This window comes from Malaclemys terrapin, chromosome 15, assembly GCF_027887155.1.
Source record: "Malaclemys terrapin pileata isolate rMalTer1 chromosome 15, rMalTer1.hap1, whole genome shotgun sequence".
NCBI classification, from domain to species: domain Eukaryota; kingdom Metazoa; phylum Chordata; order Testudines; family Emydidae; genus Malaclemys; species Malaclemys terrapin.
In genome coordinates, this window is record NC_071519.1 from 21,483,726 (window position 1) to 21,504,467 (window position 20,742).

The 20,742-nt window shown below is 43.2% G+C and overlaps 1 protein-coding gene across 2 annotated transcripts in view; it reads left to right on the forward strand.

Annotated features, from left to right (window-relative positions):
* The window catches only part of KCNJ5 (potassium inwardly rectifying channel subfamily J member 5), a 78,915-nt gene that overhangs the window by 17,120 nt on the left and 41,053 nt on the right, over window positions 1–20,742 (forward strand). The window contains exon 3 of one of the 2 annotated variants that reach the window (XM_054049499.1): window positions 12,852–14,087. The exons of the other annotated variant lie outside the window; for it this stretch is intronic. Coding sequence (XP_053905474.1) covers window positions 12,852–13,198 — 347 coding nt within the window. The 3' untranslated portion in view covers window positions 13,199–14,087. Of the gene's footprint in view, window positions 1–12,851; window positions 14,088–20,742 lie in introns of those variants that run through there. 2 annotated transcript variants of the gene reach the window in all.

Consider the following 20,742-nt stretch of genomic DNA (forward strand, 5'->3'; position numbering starts at 1 on the left):
TGAATACAAAATTGCTCCAGTTAGACTAGATGGGAAGAGCTGCTAGTCCTCATTTCTACGGTCACATTTCAGAGACCTATAAAAATGGCACCCCGGTGGCGCTCAATGGTTATTGTTTCTCAATCACTGCAGAGCAATTCGCTCCGTTTACAAGGAGCAAAAAACATGGGTTGGGATTTTTAAAAAACTAAGGAATTTAGAGACACGGCTCCTACTGAAAGTCACTGGGAGTAGAGGATCAAATTTTAAAGGTATTTAGATGCCTGAAGAAGCAGGTAAAGACCCAGTAGGATTTTCAAAAGCACCTAGGCACCTAACTCCTATTGATTTCAGTGGGAGATAGGCACTTTTGAAAATCCCACTGGGCACCTATCTGCATTTTCAAAAAAAGAACGGGAGTACTTGTGGCACCTTAAAGACTAACAAATTTATTGTAGCATAAGCTTTCATGGGCTACAGCCCACTTCATTAGATGCAAGCCCACAAAAGCTTATGCTCAAATAAATGTATTAGTCTCTAAGGTGTCACAAGTACTCCTGTTCTTTTTGCGGATACAGACTAACACGGCTGCTACTCTGAAACCTATCTGCATCTTCAGCACCTAAATACTTCTGAGGATCTGGGCCTGAGTATGTACCACCCTGAGCCCGCTTTTAAAATCCCACCCCATTATTTCTAACTGTCAGTGCTACCAATTCAATCTGGGATCCGAGAGCAATGCTGGGTTCTTTCCTTCTCACACATGGCTGTCCGCACTAGAAGTGCAGCAGGCCAAATTGTGCCCTTGTTATGACCTGTGTTATCCTATTAGCCTGCAGGAAGAGGGCACAGATGTAGCTAATTAGAACTAAACCATTGTATTGATGATGCAGAAGAAGGAATAGACTGCAGCTCACTCTCCCAGAACTGGGTTGGTTCTGCATTGGCTGGCATGGGTACAAATTAGTGGAAACTCACGTTAGTCCCTGCAAGAGAGACATAGTGGTTGAGGTAATATCTTTTATTGGACCAACGTCTCTTGGTGAAAGAGACAAGCTTTCCAGCTGCAACGAGCTCTTCTTCAGATCATTGCAGTCACCAACATATGTGAATATACACCTACCGGGTGAGGAAGAAGGTAATATTGGTTTAGTCATTTTTTCAAAGCACGTCAGGACTGATTTTCAAAGATATTAGGTGCCTAAGATGCCCATTGGCACTTAATGGGGTTTTCAAAAACCCGAAGCAGGTTAGGCACTGAAAGCCATTGAAAGTCAATGAAACTTAGGTGCCTATATTTATGAGATAATTTTGAAAATCCCAGTAGGTGCCTAGCTGAATTTTTAAGATCCTAAATACCTTTGACAATCAGGCCCTTCAAGCCTGACCACTGTACCATATAAATGGCTAGAGGCATAAGCACATAACTAGAACTGGTCAAAAAATAGTGAATATTTGTTCATTAACATTTTGTGGGGAAAATGTTTATTGCAATTTCCAAAAGTTTCAACCAGCTGTAGGGGAAAAAATTAACCACTAATTCCCGCTCACACTCCAGTTTTCATCCCTGCCCCATTTCCATCAGACACACTCCCTTGCTGTAGCATTAGTATCTAAAGCAGCATCATGTAGAAACAATAGATCAGTTTGTGTGCCTTGGCACTACGCTTTGAAAACACTAGAGAAAGGCTCAGTTCCTGGGCAGACCTGTGCTGATTATTCCCTGAGTGAAATGACTATAGCAGGGGCTAAATCAATACAGGTGACAAGCATTCCGGCATCCAGTGCTGCTTTTATGGGCATCTTGAAAGCCACAGAATCACTTACAGTACCAGCTTAATGAATTGGGCACAGCAATGACTTTAGGGAATTAATTCTCCCTTGCCTTATCTTAAAGGTATACTCGTAAAGATTGGTTGGTCCAAATTTGACTTGCAAGAGAAGAAAATGGGAAGGAATCTGTAAAGTTCATGCAATTTTACTTTCAATGCTCTTTCTTTCTTTCTTTCTCTCTTCCCCACCCCATGGCAACAAAAATCCAAAGCTGGTAGCCCCAGTCCACTGACCGAATTAGGCTGGCCTGTTGTGAGCCATAAACATGGATGTGCCACTGACCTCTTCATTGCTTAATAGAAGAGAGAGAGTATGAAGCAATGCTGCCAGAGACTAAAAAGCAGTCGAAAGCCAATCCCCCACGTGCACTCAGATTCATCTGAGTTGTGAGATGAACGACTTGGCTGATTCAATTAGAGAACATTAGAGAGCCCAGCTTTTTCCCCTTAAGCCATCATTCCCTATGATGAAGGAGTCTGCGTATCTTATAAGTCTTTCTGGATGTGTCTTGCTTCCCTCACATCTTTTATCCTCCTCTCCTCCTTCGCTGACAATTAACCAAAGATTGGTTTATCAATATAGCTACCTTGCAAACCTCATTCTGTGCCTACCGTCTTCTTCTTCTTAGCGTATGCGCAATGTGCCTCAGGTGACTCGTGACCAGGATTCATCTCCGAATTTGGTCCACTGGTTGGATCATTAGCTTCCGCAGTCCAGGTACTGACGGGGAACGCTGATCCATGCCCCCTTGCCTACCAGTGCTGTTGCCTTAATGTGATGCTAGGTGATCACTGGGCATTCAGGAGCCATCAAGTCATCTTATTTCACCACTGGTGTTCACTGGTTTTCTTTGACTCCCACCCCCTCACATTAAATAGACAGTTGGAGATAATAGAGCTGACTTGTTAATCCAGTGACCCAATACAGTATTAGCACACGGTTTCAAAAGGACAGAACTTTACTTAAACATAGTTGGAAGGAAGATGGTCTAATGGTTAGAGCATTTGGCTGTGAGTCGGGACTCCTGGGTTTTATTCCTCATGCTGTCACTGTATGTCCTTGGGCAAATCACACCCTTTCTGCATCCCAGTTCATCCATTTTCAAAAAGGATAGAATAATATTCCCCTCCTGCCAAGGTAGAACAGTGTGAAATAATCACAATGAAGCTTGAAAGTTGAGGGATTTGCATTTCAGTCTGATGTCCTGAAAGTAATCAAACTTTGCATGCAAAACACAGTAAAATTAGCGCTAGCTTGTTGGTTGGTTTTGCTTATCCAAAGGATCGTTTTCATTCTTAAAAATGTACATCAGTAAAAAGGGCATTATAGTACCTTCCTCTCACAAAGGGGGTATTGTGATGTAAACTGATTCATATTTGTAAATGTCTTTGCTATCCCTGGCTTCGAGGTGCGGAAATGAAGTAGAACTAGATTACCACCGATCTGCCCTGAAAAGAGTGCTCTTGCTCAACTATTTTAGGTGCTTGTTAAGGGCTTTCCCTTCGCCCTTCCCCTGGTCCTTGTAACACAGGCAGAAAGCAGAAGACTGGAAGTCCTAAGTGCAGGCAATGCGATGTTTATTCGGGTTAGTTTCAAGCAAGCATATCCATAGCTCTGACACCGCAGAGCCTTTCTTCCCAGTGTCCCAGGTTCCCCCTCCTTAGCAGGCATAATTATACCTGTAGTGTCTGCTCTTGGTCCCACCCCTTACAATTTATGGCCATGTTCCGTTTTGGAAGGTCATGAGTCAGGGGGCTTCAGTACCACCTCTTTTGTATCCCATGGGAGGGGTAAGGAGTGAGGTTGTGCTTCAGTCAGGGACAGGCATTTCTTTGGCTTTTAGTGTTTTGTATACCTCCCCCATCCCCTCGCCCCTGCTGACTGGTTGCTTGACCTTAGCTCGAGATAGGAGTCAAGGCAGTCGTATATTATTAAACTTCCACCAAACCCAGCAAAACTTTAGCTCTATCTCTTATCTTTTCTCACTAACAAACCCATCTGGCTGGGCAGAAGCAACACACAGTGTCTTTGTTCTTTGTTCACACATATTAGTAAGAATATAAAAATATTAAACGTTAAATGGGCAAACAAGACCCAAAATTCTCTCAGGCAAATATACAGGCCTGACTACTACATTATAATCACTAACGTGCCTAACGGTTCTTATATGGCTCCCTTTACCATAGAATCTGAGCATCTCCCCATCTTTAAAATACATCCAATACCACTGGGAGGTTGGACAGTAAGGTACCTAAATAAATTTTGACAATCTGGGCCTATGTGATTTACAAGGTCACAGAAGTGACATCTGTGACAGAGCAGAGGATTAAACCCAGGTCTCTCACCTAACCCCTGACCCATCCTTGCTCTCTCACAGAGCAACACATTTCAGTGCAATTGAAATTTCAGTCCATTTGTTCCTCTGACAAATCCAAGGATCTGATCTTTGAGGCGATATGTCAACCTTGTACCACCGCTTCCTGAAACATAACAAGGCAAGAAATGATTGATTAAATGATATAGTAGAGCATCAGTAATTTAATAAAGTGAAGTCATAATATAAAGAAGTGAATGTGATCTCTCTCTCTGTCTCTCTCTCTCTTTTTAGTTTGCCAAGTTTGCTATCTCTGTAAACTTTTTTGCATATTCAATTTCAGGTATCTAAAAGGGTGTCATAAGAAGGAGGGAGAAAACTTGTTCACCTTAGCCTCTAAGGATAGAACAAGAAGCAATGGGCTTAAACTGCAACAAGGGAGGTCTAGGTTGGACATTAGGAAAAAGTTCCTAACTGTCAGGGTGGTTAAACACTGGAATAAATTGCCTAGGGAGGTTGTGGAATCTCCATCTCTGGAGATATTTAAGAGTAGGTTAGATAAATGTTTATCAGGGATGGTCTAGACAGTATTTGGTCCTGCCATGCGGGCAGGGGACTGGACTCTATGACCTCTCGAGGTCCCTTCCAGTCCTAGAATCTATGAATCTATGAATTTCATTGCCTACATTAGACCCTTACCTCTTTTGACTTTCCAACACCCAAGAGCATTCCCATGCCTGGAGAGCATTCAGAAAAATTAAAATTTCAGTCTTCCCCTCTGGCATGAAAATCAAAGCAAATCAAGTACAGATGTGTCCTCCTCCAAAGAAGATGTGCAGAAATAATTGGGGGACCATGCTCCCACCTTCTAATATTCCTTTTGAAGTCAGAGGAACAATATTGGTTTTGTCATAGGCCAGGGTGTTCCTTGGACTAATTAGTGTCAATGGCCCAGCACTTTCTACAACCATTTGAGCGATACTTCAGCCTCTTTGATGCTAATTTAAGGACGTGTATTGCTTAATTAGAATAATAGGATTTTAAATATTGAGAACTATTCTCTGTCACACTAGCTAGTCATCAGAGTCCATTTCCACATCATCTTCTCTCTCTCCATGCTTTGTCCATTCCCACTGTAGGTGAAATTCACCCCTGAGGACTTAAATGGCTCATTGGCCTTGGGCTAGTCCTCTGAACAGGGGTGAATTTCACTGTCCATATGTGTAAAAAGACTTTGTCATTAATTTGCTGTACAGGAAAAAGAGAGTAATGGACAGAGCTGGGAAATTTATTCAGTATGTGTGTGGGGGGAGGAGGGGGTTACCAGTAACACCTGGGTCTTCATTGTGAAAAGAGCCCATCTAGCATCACAAGCATAGAATTAGCATCCACATAATGTCAGATAACAGCTTAGAGCTCAGTGTGATGCTCTGTACCTCGGGGGAGCACCCAGCACCCCCATGTTCATCCTTGTAGAATGATTGTGTGGTTTCCAATGCAAAGTTTGTCATGTTGGGTGTCTTTGGAAGGCTCATGATCTACTGAGCATTGTGGTTACAGTAAGGTTATAGCTTATAATTTCATGTATGTAGTTATGAGGCTGAAAATTTATCCTCGTGGCTTAAAATAAGCCCAGACAAAAACTCTCCAAGAGCTGAGAGGAAGTTCACACCTCATCAGGGCATGTATGGGACAAACCCAGTCCAGCCTCACAGGAACAAAGGACGCTGGCCTAGGCAGCAACAAAAGAATCTGTTGGACTCTCGAAGGAGTCACCCCCCTTCCTTTGGTCAGATGAGGTAATGCTCACCTGACTCTGAAGTGGGGGGGCAAAGCCAAGAGGGAAGAAAGAACATGATAAAAGGGAGAGACGTTTGCCATGCTCTTCCTCTCTCTTCCACCTACATCTACAGACACCACATCAAGCGATTGAAGCACTGATCAAAGGGGAAAGCCTGGCTGAAGAGCAACCAGCCAGCCTGTGGTGAGAAGCATCTAAGTTTGTAAGGGCATTGAAAGTGTTAAGATCAGCTTAGAATGCATTTTGCTTTTATTTCATTTGACCAAATCCAACTTGTTATGCTTTGACTTATAATCACTTAAAATCTATTTTTATAGTTAATAAATCTGTTTGTTTATTCTATCTGAAGCAGTGCGTTTGGTTTGAAGTGTGTCAGAGGCTCCCCTTGGGATAACAAGCCTGATACATATCAATTTCTTTGTTAAATTGACAAACTCAGATAAGCTTGCAGTGTCCAGCAGGCATAACTGGGCACTGCAAGATGGACGTTTCGAGGGTTGTATCTGGGACCGGAGATATTGGCTAGTGTCATTCGGTTGCACAATCCAAGGAGCAGCTGACATGCCAGAGGCTGTGCGTGAACAGCCCAGGAGTGGGGGTTCTCACAGCAGAGCAGGGTAAGGCTGGCTCCCAGAGTCAAGGATTGGAGTGACCTAGCAGATCACCGGTCCAGATAACACCAGAGGGGAACATCACATTCAGCTCTATGGCATTTAAATAAAAAAAGTTAATTTTATGCTGGTGAAAAATTTTGGCTTGACAGCCCTAGAGGCTGGATGTTTATATCCACCGAGCAGGTCTAGCCAGGTGGCAGTAGTGAAATCTTTCCCTACCACCATCCTGTTGATGTGCTTCAAATTAAACTTCTTAATCTAGGGTACTACTAGTTAATTCTCCATGATCCGTTCAATACTTGTCCTCTGTAATGAAATAGCCAACAAGGTTGCTATCTGCGATGGTATGTTTGATACAGGCATCTATGTCCTCCAACAACTAGACTAAGACCATCAACTAATCTGTAGCCAACCTAATGCCCATGAGATAGCAGCAACATTGGCTGTTGCTGAATGGAGCTGGATTTGAACTGTGACCTAATAATTATATAAAAACCTGTCACTCATGAGCAATCTCCTGCAGAATTTTTCTTTTCTTAGCAATGTAACAGAGCCAGAGGCTTCTATTTTAGCTGCATAATCAGTGACATTGCAATCAGTGAAAGGTTCTGAAATCTGCAGCCCCCATTGAGTACCTAGTGGGAAAAAACAGACTTCTTTCTGAGGGGGCCATCAAGATTCCCTTTCTTCTCTGAATATTAACATTCTCCCTTCTTTGAAATAGTGTGAGCAGCTTGATTCTGACTGATTTTGATGTCAAGAAAGTGTCTTCTTGGTGCAGTTCCCTGACACCTATTTTACACACCAATTGCTTCTCCGTGACTTTCCCTGCTTTTGAATGTAATGAAAGAAACCTGTCTTTATTCATTTATTGGAAACCAGAAATCCAGCAGTTTATAAAACAAAGCATGTATGGCTGCCCCATGTAGGAACATTCTCGACCTCTGACATTAATACTCTGAAGTCGGACTCTAGCCCAATTGACTAAAACTTCACCTCTGAAGATTGCGGGACAGTGCACTTAAAAATTTAAACCTCTATGAAAGTTTTATTACAGAACTTGAAACTGAGGAATACTCTTCTGGCTTCTAGCTTTGCTAAAAGCCTGAGATAGAGCACAACCTCTTTGTAAAGATGATGCATCTGGGCCTCATTTTATGCAAAATTTATTCAGGTTTCAACTTAGTTTCAATTTTATTTGCACTGAACCTCAAGCTGGTGACTGCAGAGAGGCGAAAGGTAGCTTACATCTGAGAAGCCTGAAATTTGAGGTTTTCCCATTTCGTTTCAAATTGTCTAAAATTGATTGATTTTGCGGTTAAAATTAAGCATACATTTTTTCATTTTAAAATAGGACAATTTGTGAACCATTTCCATGGAAAATATGGTCATATGTTCCAGAAAGATAAATAAAATTAGAAAGTATTTTTTTCTGAAACTTATTCAAGATGAAAATGGATTTTCCCACATTTTGAATCTTTCATGCATTTGATCAAAGCATTTTTTTCATTAAAGTTTTCTCATTGAAATTAAATTTCTGGGTCACAAAATGCCCAAAAACAAAATAAAAAAGGGCAAAAAAAATTACTCTCTCAAAGCTTTACTAGAAATGTCTTAAATCCAAATGTTCATAATTACCCTCCATTTTGAGAACAAGGGCTAGGAAACTATGTCAGCACCAATGGCCTTCTGGGATTTCCCACCCAAGGAATTCTGGAAGTTTGACACCTCCCACAATTCCTCTGCATGCTCAAAAGGCCTTTTGAAATCTCCCAAGAGGCAGTGCTTCAAGCAACTGTACTGGGGGCTATGGCGTATCTACTTAGAAAGCAGTGATACTTTAGAGGTGACGTACAACAATGGCAAAACGGCTGTGGTCCTTGTCTAAGCTGAACACAGTGCATTGTGGGTAATCATGCCAGTGAAGGTTTAGGTCTTTATTACAGATAAGGCCCATGAAGTGAAACTGTTGATTTCTGTTAATAACCACTGCCGAATTGGAAAGAGACTGGTCCAGCGAGGTACACTGCCCATTGCAGAGTTGGATTCTGAATGTTCAGCACGCACAGGGCCGAGGACGCATTGTGTGAGAGCGGAAAGCAGCTGCACCCCATTCTCTTAATGAAAATAAGGCTTATTGTTTTCAGCACCTTCACTGTCATCTTCTTTTAGCTAGAGGCAATAATTAGCTAGGGCCATTACAGACACATTAATTAGCCAGGCTGGAGAGCAGCACTTAAGGGAACATGCAGCCCTGACAATGCTATTGTTTGCTGTGTGGTGTAGAGGTTGCCAGGCAGTCTGTCCCCATGAAATTAAATTCCGATGCACATGTGCGAAAAAAAAAGAATATCTGGTTAAGATTATGGAGTGATTGCAAGTTGTCTTATTGTGCTGGCTCTGTGCACCCCTAGGGTTACAAAAAGCAGATTCTGCAGGAAGCCAGCAGTATGCAGTCCTTGGTGGATGAAACGTTTCCATTGTTCCTGTCTTAACTGAATACTTATAGCAGGAGATAACTGTGATTGTTTCTGTGGAACTCGGGATCAGGGTGAGGTATTCCCCAGGTAAAGGAGCTATTCCAAGGCAGAAGTTTCTTTTACATGTCTGAGGCTGACACTTTCTGGTAGTAAGAGGGGACTCCCTTCTGATCTGATCATAAGCAAACTAGGGAAATGTGGTCTAGATGAAATTACTATAAGGTGGGTGCACAACTGGTTAAAAGATCATATTCAAAGAGTAGTTATCAATGGTCAAACTGGGAAGACGTATCAAGTGGTGTCCCACAGAGGTCAGTCCTGGGTCTGGTACTATTCAATATTTTCATTAATGACTTGGATAATGGAATGGAGAGTATGCTTATAAAATCTGTAGATGACACCAAGGGACAAGCACTTTGGAGGACAGGATTAGAATTTAAAACAACCTTGAAAAATCATAGATTTGGTCTGAATTCAACAAGATGAAATTCAGTAAAGACAAGTACAAAGTACTACACTTAGGAAGGAAAAAGCAAATGCACAACAAAATGGGGAATAATTGGCTAGGTGGTCGTACTGCTAAAAAGGATCTGGGGGTTATAGTGGATCACAAATTGCATATAAATCAACAATGTGATGCAGTTGCAAAAAAGGCTAATATTCTGGGTTCTAATAAGGGGGGAGGGATAGCTCAGTGGTTTGAGCATTGGCCTGCTAAACCCAGGGTTGTGAGTTCAATCAGTGAGGGGGCCATTTAGGGAACTGGGGCAAAAATCTGTTGGATGATTTAATTGGGGATTCGTCCTGTTTTAAGCAGGGGGTTAGACTAGATGATCTCCTGAGGTCCCTTCCAACCCTGATGTTCTATGATTCTAACAGAGTGTTGAATGTAAGACACAGGAGGTAATTGTCCTACTTTACTTGGCACTGGTGAGGACTCAGCTGGAGTACTGTGTCCAATTCTGGGCACCACACTTTAGGAAAGATGGGGACAAATTGGAGAGAGTCCACAGAAGAGCAACAAAAATGATCAAAGGTTTAGAAAACCTGACTTATGAGGCAAGGTTAAAAAATCTGGGCATGGTTAGCCTTGAGAAAAGAACATTGTGGGGGATCTAAGAACAGTCTTTAAATACAGTGAGGGCTGTTATGGAGAACAGTTGATCATTGTCCTCCCTATGTCCATTGAAGATAGGACAAGAAGTAATGGGCTTAATCTGCAGCACAGGTGATTTAGGTTAGATATTAGCAAAATCTTTTGAACTATAAGGGTAGCTAAGGTCTGGAATAGGCTTCCAAGGAAGGCTATGGCATCCCCATCCTTGGAAGATTTTAAGAACAGGTTGGACAAACACCTGCCAGGGATAGTCTAGGCTTACTTTGTCCAAGCTTAGCACAGGGGGCTGGCCTAGATGACCTCTTGAGATCCTTTGAGCCCTACATTTCTATGATTCAAAGAGCTCTGAGATTTTATTATAGCACACAGTGCTCAGCAGTGGGAAAGCCATGCTAGGAGATGGCTCATCCACTAATAGTGCCTAATCCTGCGAGGGACAAAATGCCCTTTTCTCCCAGTACCATTTCCGGGCATTTGGAGCCCAGCGGAAGCATTTAAGTACTTTAGCAGATTCTAGTTATGTCCGAGGAGGAGCATTGTTCATTTTAGATCCAATTTCAGCCCTCTAAGGCCCAGATTCTCAAGGGTATTTAGGTACCTAACTCCCATTGGAATCAAAATCCAGCATAAGGTGCTAGATATGCAAAAGGTACCTTTGAGCCAGTCCTGACATCTCAAATATGTACCACCAGGTTTTAAAATGGCTCTCAACAAAACCACTCACCAAGGGATAAGGAGGGTAGGTAGAAGCTAGTGTTATTTGATGGTGGGTGGGGACGGGGGAGCGACCCACATCTCTTGGAGAAAAGCATGTGAGTATTCAGCAGCATGACAGGACCTGAGAGCTACATAAGTCTTCTGCTGTTGAAAGCCAACCTGGCATAAGGGAATGAATGTCAAGCACTGTCTATCCTTGATGGCGCAGTGCGGTAGCATCTATGTCTTGGCACTCGCTGGCTTGCCCATAAGAAGCTTGTTACTAGAGATCTGCTGACTGTTTTGTATAAAGCAAGGGTGGCCCTGTTCCTGAATGGTTGCCCAGATCTCAAACAGACCCTCTCCTCAAAGCTCAGAACAGTTGGGATAACTTTCCTCCTCCCTTATTTTATTTTTCACAGCAGCCTCTGCACTTCCTGGTTCCTGCCAGTCCAGGAAGCAGAAGTGCCAGAATACTGTGACTAACACTGTACTTGTTGTTCCTGCCTGGAAGCAAGTAATTCTGGAAATCTCCTTGCAAAGAATTGTGTGAGAAATTTCCAGCCCTATTTTGCAGCCCAATCCATGGATGAAGGGAAAGAAAACCAACGGAGAATACCCACAAATAATACACTACGGATGGGGTCCTGATGGACAGGCACAGCTCAGTCATGTTAATGTGAATTCCACAGGCGCCTCCAAAGGAGAAGGACCCTTGAGGCTGTGAGAGGAGAGAATGATAGCCAAGGCTGTTCTCAGCTCTGGGAGAAGAGGTACCTTATGTCTTCCCACACCTGAGCTCGACAGGATGGGGACATTTCCTAACCCAATTTGTTTGTCCCCTGTTGTGCCCAGGTGTTAGAGGACATATGGTATATTTCTCCCTGAACCATAAATGCCCCGGCACTAACATTTTCCCCCATCACAGCTTTCATCTTATGGTAATGTCCTTTGGGTTGTGAGAATGAGATCGGGGAGCGTGGGCTTGGAATTGAATTGAATAGATGTTTTGATCTCATTCCAGGCAGGCACTAATGAGAGTGTCGGGAAGTCAAACTTTCCACATCTCCCTGGAATGAATTCCAGAAGCATGACCCGGGTAATCCAAACAAAAAGCAAATATTTGGGACAGAATTCAGCCTTGCAATAGGCAGGTGATTTCATTTATTCCAAGACTGAATTTTTGCCCTTGAAAGGGTTTTCTTCAGACTTCCTCAAAATATACAAATATGTAAAATAAGCACTCGTCCTTGGGCTGAGAACAAGCTTGACAAATTGCAGTCTCATTCAGTGGAAATCCTCCCATTGTCTTCGGTGGGCTTTGGTTCAGGCTCCTATAGCTAGCTCTGGGCACCCAGTGCCTAGCACACGCAGGTGCCATAGTGGAATGGCAGAGCAGGTGTTGCTGCAGGTGAGCTGAGTTTGATCAGGGAGAACTAGAATTGCTGGGGAGGGTGTAGGTCTCTGAGGGACTTCAACAGAGCAGTCGGGGGAACCAAAGTTAGATTAACAAGGTGCTGCATAAGCCAGGTCTGATGTGTTTTGGCAGAGCCGGGGGGAGTTCAGGGCTGGAATAGCGGGAACACTGCAGGTCAGGTATGAGGTGTATTTGCGGGGATGGCGCAATCCTAGCACTGGACTAGCCAGAAGGTCAAGACTGACCTGCATCAGCAGAGCAGTGAGGGGAGACAGGAATCTAGCACCGGGCCATGCCGGAACCACTCTGACCTATACTTAGTGCCATCAAACCTCATCCCCCTGTAAGACCCAGGTTCAGGATTGCAAACATCCCAGCTGTCTGCAGAAGCTGCAATGGGGCCGTTCAGTTCCCTATGTTTGAATACTCAACTTTTTGTGCTACAGCCTGTTCTGAGGCTCATTAAGAGAAGACCTTTTCCATGACCCAGAACCAGCAGGTATGGAAATCCACCAAGGCACTTGTAAATAGTAGCAGGATAGCGTGGGCACGCAATAGAGCTTTGCATTTAATATGCCTTTGTCTCCTCTCCTGACGCAGGGATGACTTGCCAGGCCCGGAGCTCCTACATGGACACGGAGGTGCTATGGGGACACCGCTTCACTCCCGTCCTCACCCTTGAGAAAGACTTTTACGAAGTCGACTACAACAGCTTCCACTGCACCTACGAAACCAACACCCCCACGTGCTGTGCCAAGGAGCTGGCCCAGTCTTTCCAAGAGGGCCGGCTCCTCCGCCACCTCTCCAGCGCCACCCTCCTGAGCGGGGGTGGGGAAGCAGAGACAGCAAAAGAGGAACAGGAGGTGGAAGAGGAAGGAAGGGAGGTGGCTGGGCTGAATGGAGCCAATGGAACAGCAGGAGAGGTGAAGGCAGATATGTCTGTATAACACGTGGATCTGTACTGGACAATAGACAATACATATGCTCCTACTGGAGAAACAGTGGGATCCAGTGGTTAGGGTACTAGCCTGGCAGTCAAGAGACATGGGTTTTATTCCCAGGTCTGCTACCCACCTTTGGGTGGCCTTGGACAAGTCACTCCGTAGCCCTGTGCCTCAGTTTCTCCCATCTGTAAAACCAGGGTAATGGTACTTTATCCACATTTGCAAAGCATTTTGAGGTCTATGGACAAGACATGCTAGATAAGAGGTGTTATTACTGTTGAAGTTCCCTCACAGATTGCTCTGGAAGAGACTCCTTGGTTGGTCAAAATTATTTCCCTTTCAGGGGATATTTAAAAAGAGAAAACATAAAACAACCTAACAATCTCCCATCTCAGTAAGAAGAATGTAGTTTCGTACCTTCACTTAATTTACAAGTCAATGCATTGTAGACATTATTACTGCTAAATTAAAAGAGAGGAAAGAAAAATCCCCTCCTGTTTCCAGCTTCCTAGTGATTGCACATGGTGTTTTAGAATTTTCCTCTTGAACTGTGTCCACCATGATTCATTTCCGACAGGCTGAAACACCTAACAGTTGGATGGCGGGTCTCTCTTCTGAGATAAATCAGGCATTTCCCACTCTGGCTTTGTGTTGTGGCCTCTTTATCACATGCATCCTACTGGTCAGGCTTTCCTCCCAGACTGGTACAATGCCATCTCAGGTGTAATTGTTTTGGACAGCCATGCTGCTCAGTGCATTGCTTGTCATCATGGGATGTTTAGATCTTGCCCATGATAATGGTGTTTGGACCTGTGTCTCCCAGGTTCAAACCCCAATTTCCTCCATGGCAATGAGTTCCAGGTCCCTCTGTAATGTCTGGTCTATTTAGAGGATAAAAGTGTACTACTGCTACCAGTTAAGATGTATTCCTTTTGCTTATCGATTTCAATGGAGATATTCCAGATGTACACAACTGTAACAGAATAGAATCTGGCCACATGTTGCTTCTGCGAGTAAATGGGGTGGGGAGGAGGAAACTCAGGGCTATCTACACAGCTCCATGGTTTAAACAAAAGGGGTGTGAATTGTAGCATACATTCTCATGCTATGCTGTAACTCCCCTGCATGGATGCTGTGGGCACAGACTAACAGGTAGCTCGTTCCCAGTAACTTAGTCCTGTTTAAAGATGGCGACATTAAGGCAAATTAGGTATCTTTTAGTTCACACCCGCAGTGTCCACACAGGGGAGTTACAGCATGCGATTGCATGCACAAGTCACACACACACACACACACCCATAGTCCAAACTGCTGGGTCATGTAGGCATAACCTTAATCTGTATTTCTGTGCCCACCTGGCATTGATTCTGGGTTTATATGTAATCACTGGGTGAAATTCAGCTCTTGCAGAAGCAGCTTCGATAGAACTGAAATCATTGGGATTGCATCCACTTACAACAGCTCTGAATTTGGTCCCCGAGGCTTTAGAAATTAAACACATGCACACACACAAATCTGTGTTACATAATCTCTGGGGTGATTACCAGAAAGTTGAACATCAAGTGGATCCAGTTAGGGGCGGAGAGGTGCCAAAGGTGACCTTGTTATTCTGCTTCACTGTATGCAACGTTCTCTGCTTTTCTTTAAAACAAATGTTTCAATGCTGTTTTTCCTTATGGTTTCTTTAGACGATGGAAATTTGCTGTCACGTAAGTACAGCCATGTAGTGAAGCCAGTGTAAACACGTGGGCCCTGATTCTCAATGGTATTTAAGGCTTACAATGGAAATTAGGAGCCTAAACACCTTTGAGAATCTGGGTCATGAGTTGAAATCCTGGCTTCACCTAAGTCAATGGCAAAACCCCTGTTGACTTCAAGGGGGTCAGGACATCTCCCTTAGTGTAGACACACTGCACTGGTTCAGAATGGGGCTCACATGAGTGTGATTTACCCCAGTAAGCTGCATAGTTTATCACAGGTTCAATGTGTCCACATTAGGTGGCTTCACCAGTTTAACTACATTCAGGTATTTCCACTGATACAAAGAGGTACTTCCCTCAGATAAAGATCCCTAACTGGACAATCGGAGCCAGTGTCCTAGCACTCGTAGGCCATACTACCCCAGGGTGTTCACGAAGGACTCTTTGGTAACATCTCAGTGGGCTCACCATTGACCTACCAGTTACATCTCCCAGTATATTGGGAATGCTTTGTCTTGGAGATCACTTATTCCCCAGTTAAAGAGCTCCTGAAGACCCTGGGAGTTCTTGGTCATGACTACTGTAGGAGCAGGGTTGGGCTCTAGTTCCACGAAGCAGGACAGAAAAAGACTAAACCCAGGAGGGGACGGGAAAGCTGCCTACATCTAAGAAATAATTATCTATGAAAATTGTTTTCCAGGAGCCTTCAGTCCATGGCTCAAGTGCGCTCCTGATGTCAGGGAGAATAATGGAAAGTGAAACCAGAGCTGATCTTTGCAAGGCAGAGGTAATTTCAGACCTTCGCAGAGGAGCAGTTAAGCTCTGCATGATGAACTGACCTGTCCAGTTTAATTCAGCATTCAAGTCCTGGGAAGCTGGGGCTTCCCGTGTGATTATAGGGACAGGGAGCTGTAAAGATTGTACTGGGGTTTGATCCTGAGGCCTCAGCTCAAGCCAATTGCTGTTCTATACCCTCCTGAGATAAACTGGCCAATTCATAAGGGGCCCGTCCCAGGCAACATGGAGCTTATTCTTCTACACTGGGATGAGGACCATCACTTGGTCCCCTGTGCCATATACGAGACCTTCTGTTTCCCTGGGGCCCGGGTTTGGTTCTCCCTGCCCAAACTCATGAGCTCAGTGAGCTTTTCCCAGATAGTACAATGGTCTACCACTGATTCCCCTCCCATTTGTCCCTCGTCAAGTCCAGGGGTCCCCTCATTCTCCTCCCATACAGCAGCTCGTAAGGAGAGAGCCCGGTGGATTCCTGGGGCTCAGTGCCCTGGAAAACTGCTTTTGAAAATAGTGTCAAACCTGCAAATCGTGCATCGTATGCTGTTAGGATTCTTCCTAAAATCAAGCACTCCACACCGTCGACCACAAAGGGCTGGTCTGCGCTTAAAATGTAGATTAACAAAGCTATGTCTGTGCCAGCCTAACCCTGGTGTAGAATAAGCTACGGCAGCAGAAGAATACTTCCATCAACCTAGCTACTGTCACCTGGAGAAGTGGATTCCTACAGTGATGGGAAAACCGCTTCTGGCGGTGTAGGAAGTGTCTATACTATGGCTCTACAGCAGCATGCTGTGGCACCATAGCCTTGCCCTTGTAGCGTCCATAGTGTAGACAAGCCCTGAAGCTGGTTAAATGTAGCATTGTGCCCAATGATGGCATAACTCTACCTCAGAATGCATTGGCCTTTCGGCATGTCTGATGACACAAGCATCTTAATTTCCCCGCTATTCAGCAGGGTCCTTAGATGATTGATTTGCATAGTCCTACTCATGGGTTTCAAATTAAGCACATGTTTAAGTACCTTGCTGAACTGGTGCCCCAAGCCTCATCAGTGTGATTTCTGCTATTAGAGCGCTTCATTGATTCCTATACTGGAAAAAAATACCATTCTGTGGTTTTCTGTGTACTTTTAATATGTTCCGTTAAGCTGATGAGATATTTAAGAACTACTAAGACAATAGATTTATAATAGACCTATCTAAAGCAGGCCAAACTTTCACACTTGAACACAAGAGAAATAACTACATCTATCTATCTAACCCCATGCACCCCATCTATCAATCTATCTATCCCCATACACTCCATCCATCTATCTAATCTATTTATCTGTCTAGGAACTAAAGTAGCCCTTGTCAATGTAGTATCTGCGAAGCACTCCCTTATGATAGTGTAATTCCATTGACTTGAAAGGAGTTATTCCAGAATTGCAGTCATTGCAGAGAGAGCAGAATATGAACTGGGTTTGTTTAGTTTGGAAAAGAGAAGACTGAGAGGGGACATGATAGCAGTTTTCAGGTATCTAAAAGGGTGTCATAAGGAGGAGGGAGAGAACTTGTTCACCTTAGCCTCTAAGGATAGAACCAGAAACAATGGGTTTAAACTGCAGCAAGGGAGGTCTAGGTTGGACATTAGGAAAAAGTTCCTAACTGTCAGGGTGGTTAAACACTGGAACAAATTGCCTAGGGAGGTTGTGGAATCTCCGTCTCTGGAGATATTTAAGAGTAGGTTAGATAAATGTCTATCAGGGATGGTCTAGACAGTATTTGGTCCTGCCATGCGGGCAGGGGACTGGACTCGATGACCTCTCGAGGTCCCTTCCAGCCCTATAATCTATGAATCTATGAATCTATTGACATCACTGAGACTTTACACTGAACTCTTTGGAGCGGGGACTGTCTCTCACTATGTGTTTGTACAGCACCTAGCGCAACAGGGTCCTGGTCTCATTTGAGACCTCTAGGTGCTGCCTTAATTCAAACAATGAATGATAATAATAATACTAATTTGAGCAAGAATTGTAAGATCAGGTCCTAATTGTAGTAGAAGAAATATTATCAACACCCTCTTGTTGGCCTCAAACCAGCTTTGTGTATATTTTGGCATGTTCAATAATGTGCGCAAATGAAACCATCCTCTTCCGAATGCTCTCCCATCCTTTGCTATTTAAGAGTCAAGTTCTGCTCTGTTACACTAGTACAAATCTGGAGTGACCCACTGTGCTTCATTGGAGCCACTCCAGATTTACCTGGGCCTGGCATAACCTAGAGCAGAACTCGGCCTTGACTTTATATAACAAAATACCAGTGGCCAATTCTCCTCTAGCTTACATCAGTCGAAGTGTACTGGAGTTATTCCTGATTTTGTCATCATGCACGAGATCAGACTCAGGGTCCTCTATATTTGTCAGCCTTTCACTGGCCTTGAAATGGGAACTGCAACCACTTTTATAAATGGATTGAAAGCTCGTCTAGTTTCTCTGTAACTTAATTAAATATCCTCTCCATCATCTGCCAAACTGCTGCTTAATACGTTCTGGCAACAATCCTCCCTCCCATGAATTGTAGCAGATATGGCTGGCAATGCAGGAAGGCTTATCATGTGATATTAATTACTTGAGCATAAATAACATTCTCCCTTATCTCAGCTTCATAATTCAGTGTTTCTGATGGAAATAAATTCATAATAATAAATGAGAGATAACAGCAAGGGGGTAGATCTGGGTCTAAAATGAATGACAGCTCTTGCAATGGCTGGAAACTGAAGCTAGACAAATTCAAATTAGAAATTACAAGATTTACAAAGGGATCTCACAAAACTGGGTGATTGGGCAACAAAATGGCAGATGAAATTCAACCTTGATAAATGCAAAGTAACACAAATTGGAAAACATAATCCCAGCTATACATATAAAATGATGGGTCTAAATTAGCTGTTGCCACTCAAGAAAGAGATCTTGGAGTCATTGGGGATAGTTCTCTGAAAACTTCCATTCAATGTACAGAGACAGTCAAAAACGCTAACAGAATGTTGCAAATCATTAAGAAAGGGATAGATAATAAGACAGAAAACATCACATTGCCTCTATATAAATCCATGATATGCCCACATCTTGAATACTGCGTGCAGACTTGGTCTCCCCACCTCAAAAAAGATATATTGGAATTGGAAAAGGTACAAGAAAAATTATTAGGGATATGGAACGGCTTCCATGTGAGAAGAGATAAGTAAGACTGGGACTTCTCAGCTTGGAAAAGAGATGACTATAGAGGTCTATAAAATCATGACTGGCGTGGAGAAAGTAAATAAGGAAGTGTCATTTATTCTTTCTCATAACTCAAGAACTAGGAGTCACCAAATTAAATTAACAGCAGGGTGTTGTGAAGCCTATAACAGGGTTCAATAAAGAACGAGATAAGTTCATGGAGGATAGGTCCATCAATGGCTATTAGCTAGGATGGGCAGGGATGCAAAGCCATGCTCTGAAGTGTCCCGAGCCTCTGTTGGCCAGAAGCTGGGAATGGACAACAAGGGATGGATCACTTGATGATTACCTGTTCTGTTTATTCCCTCTGAAGCACATGTCATTGGCCACTGTTGGAAGACAGGATACTGGGCTAGATGGACCTTTGGTCTGACCCAGTATGACCATTCTTATGTTAAATAAGGTGTAAATTTTAACAGTGCGGACGATTAACCACTGGACCAAACTACCAAAGGAAGTGATGGATTCTCCAACTCTTGAAGTCTTCAAATCACGACTGGATGCCTTTCTAGATGATATCCTTTAGTCAAACACAAGTAACTAGGCTCAATACTGGGGTAACTGGATGAAGGTCTCTGGCCTGTGTTATATAGGACAGAATAGATGAGCTATTATCTCTTCTGGCTATACAATCTATGAGTCTGAAAGAGGAACAGATGGGGGAGGGGGACAATGGCCAGGTCTACTTTTTTCTAAGTATATCTTAGCAGCAGAGGCATTAGAGAAAAATAGAAGGGTTTAAAAAATCCTGCACTGGGGAAAAAACAGTGGACAAAGGATTTTAAAATGACTTTGCTTGAGAAAAACAAGAGAAACCCCCCTCCACAAACCAAACCAAGCTGAACAAGGAAGACTTCACAGTAAGCAATTCTCTCTTTGTATCTCCTCTCACAGCTCATTAATTCCCCAGCATTAGCAAGGTGTTTCCTGAATATCCAGCCACAACAAGAAAAATGCAGGCGGACTAAAAAATGAAGCAAAAGCACACATTAAAAATGCCTTTGTCTGATCCAAAACTATTGTAATGATCACATAATGGAAACAAACAATTGAAATTAAATTTGTTTAGAATGGGGGGCCTGTGCTGGTGCATGCTATGTGTATGTGGGGCTTGGGCTGTTTGTGTGAATGAGTATTGAGTAAGTCCTTGATTGTGGAGATTTGTGTATTGGGGTGGGAATTGATACGTACCATGTGGTGTATTTAGGTGAATAGGTTTCCATGTTGGTATGGATGTGGTTGTGTACGCCTTGTGTTTGTGTGTGTGTGGTTACTGGTGTGTATTGGTGTGTGCATAGGGCTCATGTAAGTAGTGTATGTGGCTATTTTTCAGCAAGGGGTGTAAATACAGCATTTTTGTGGGGGATATTCAGGATATGTGTGTTAGTGTGAGTGCATTCAGTTATGTAATTTTGTTTGTGTGTTGGTATGTTTCCAAGGTAGCAATAATTGCAGTGTTTGTTGTGTGTTTTTGCAGTGTGTGTAGGGTGTACGCAATTAGGAGTGCATATAGGAGTGAGGTGTTTGTGTTTATTGTAGTGTGTTATGTGATATTTTTGAGTGCATGTGGTACGTGATGCGTGTGTATGTGTGTGTATTGATGAATATGGGTTTGCAAGACAGAAGTAGATCCATATTTAAAAGTTAATTACAACAAAGCTTGGGTCCATTATTCTTTGTTTCCATGATTTATTAACAAGTCCATTTTTTTGTTTGTTTTTTTTTGTTTTTTATTTTTTGGAAGCACCAGGGAAATTGGTGATATGTGCAGAAACCGTGCTTCTGGGGAG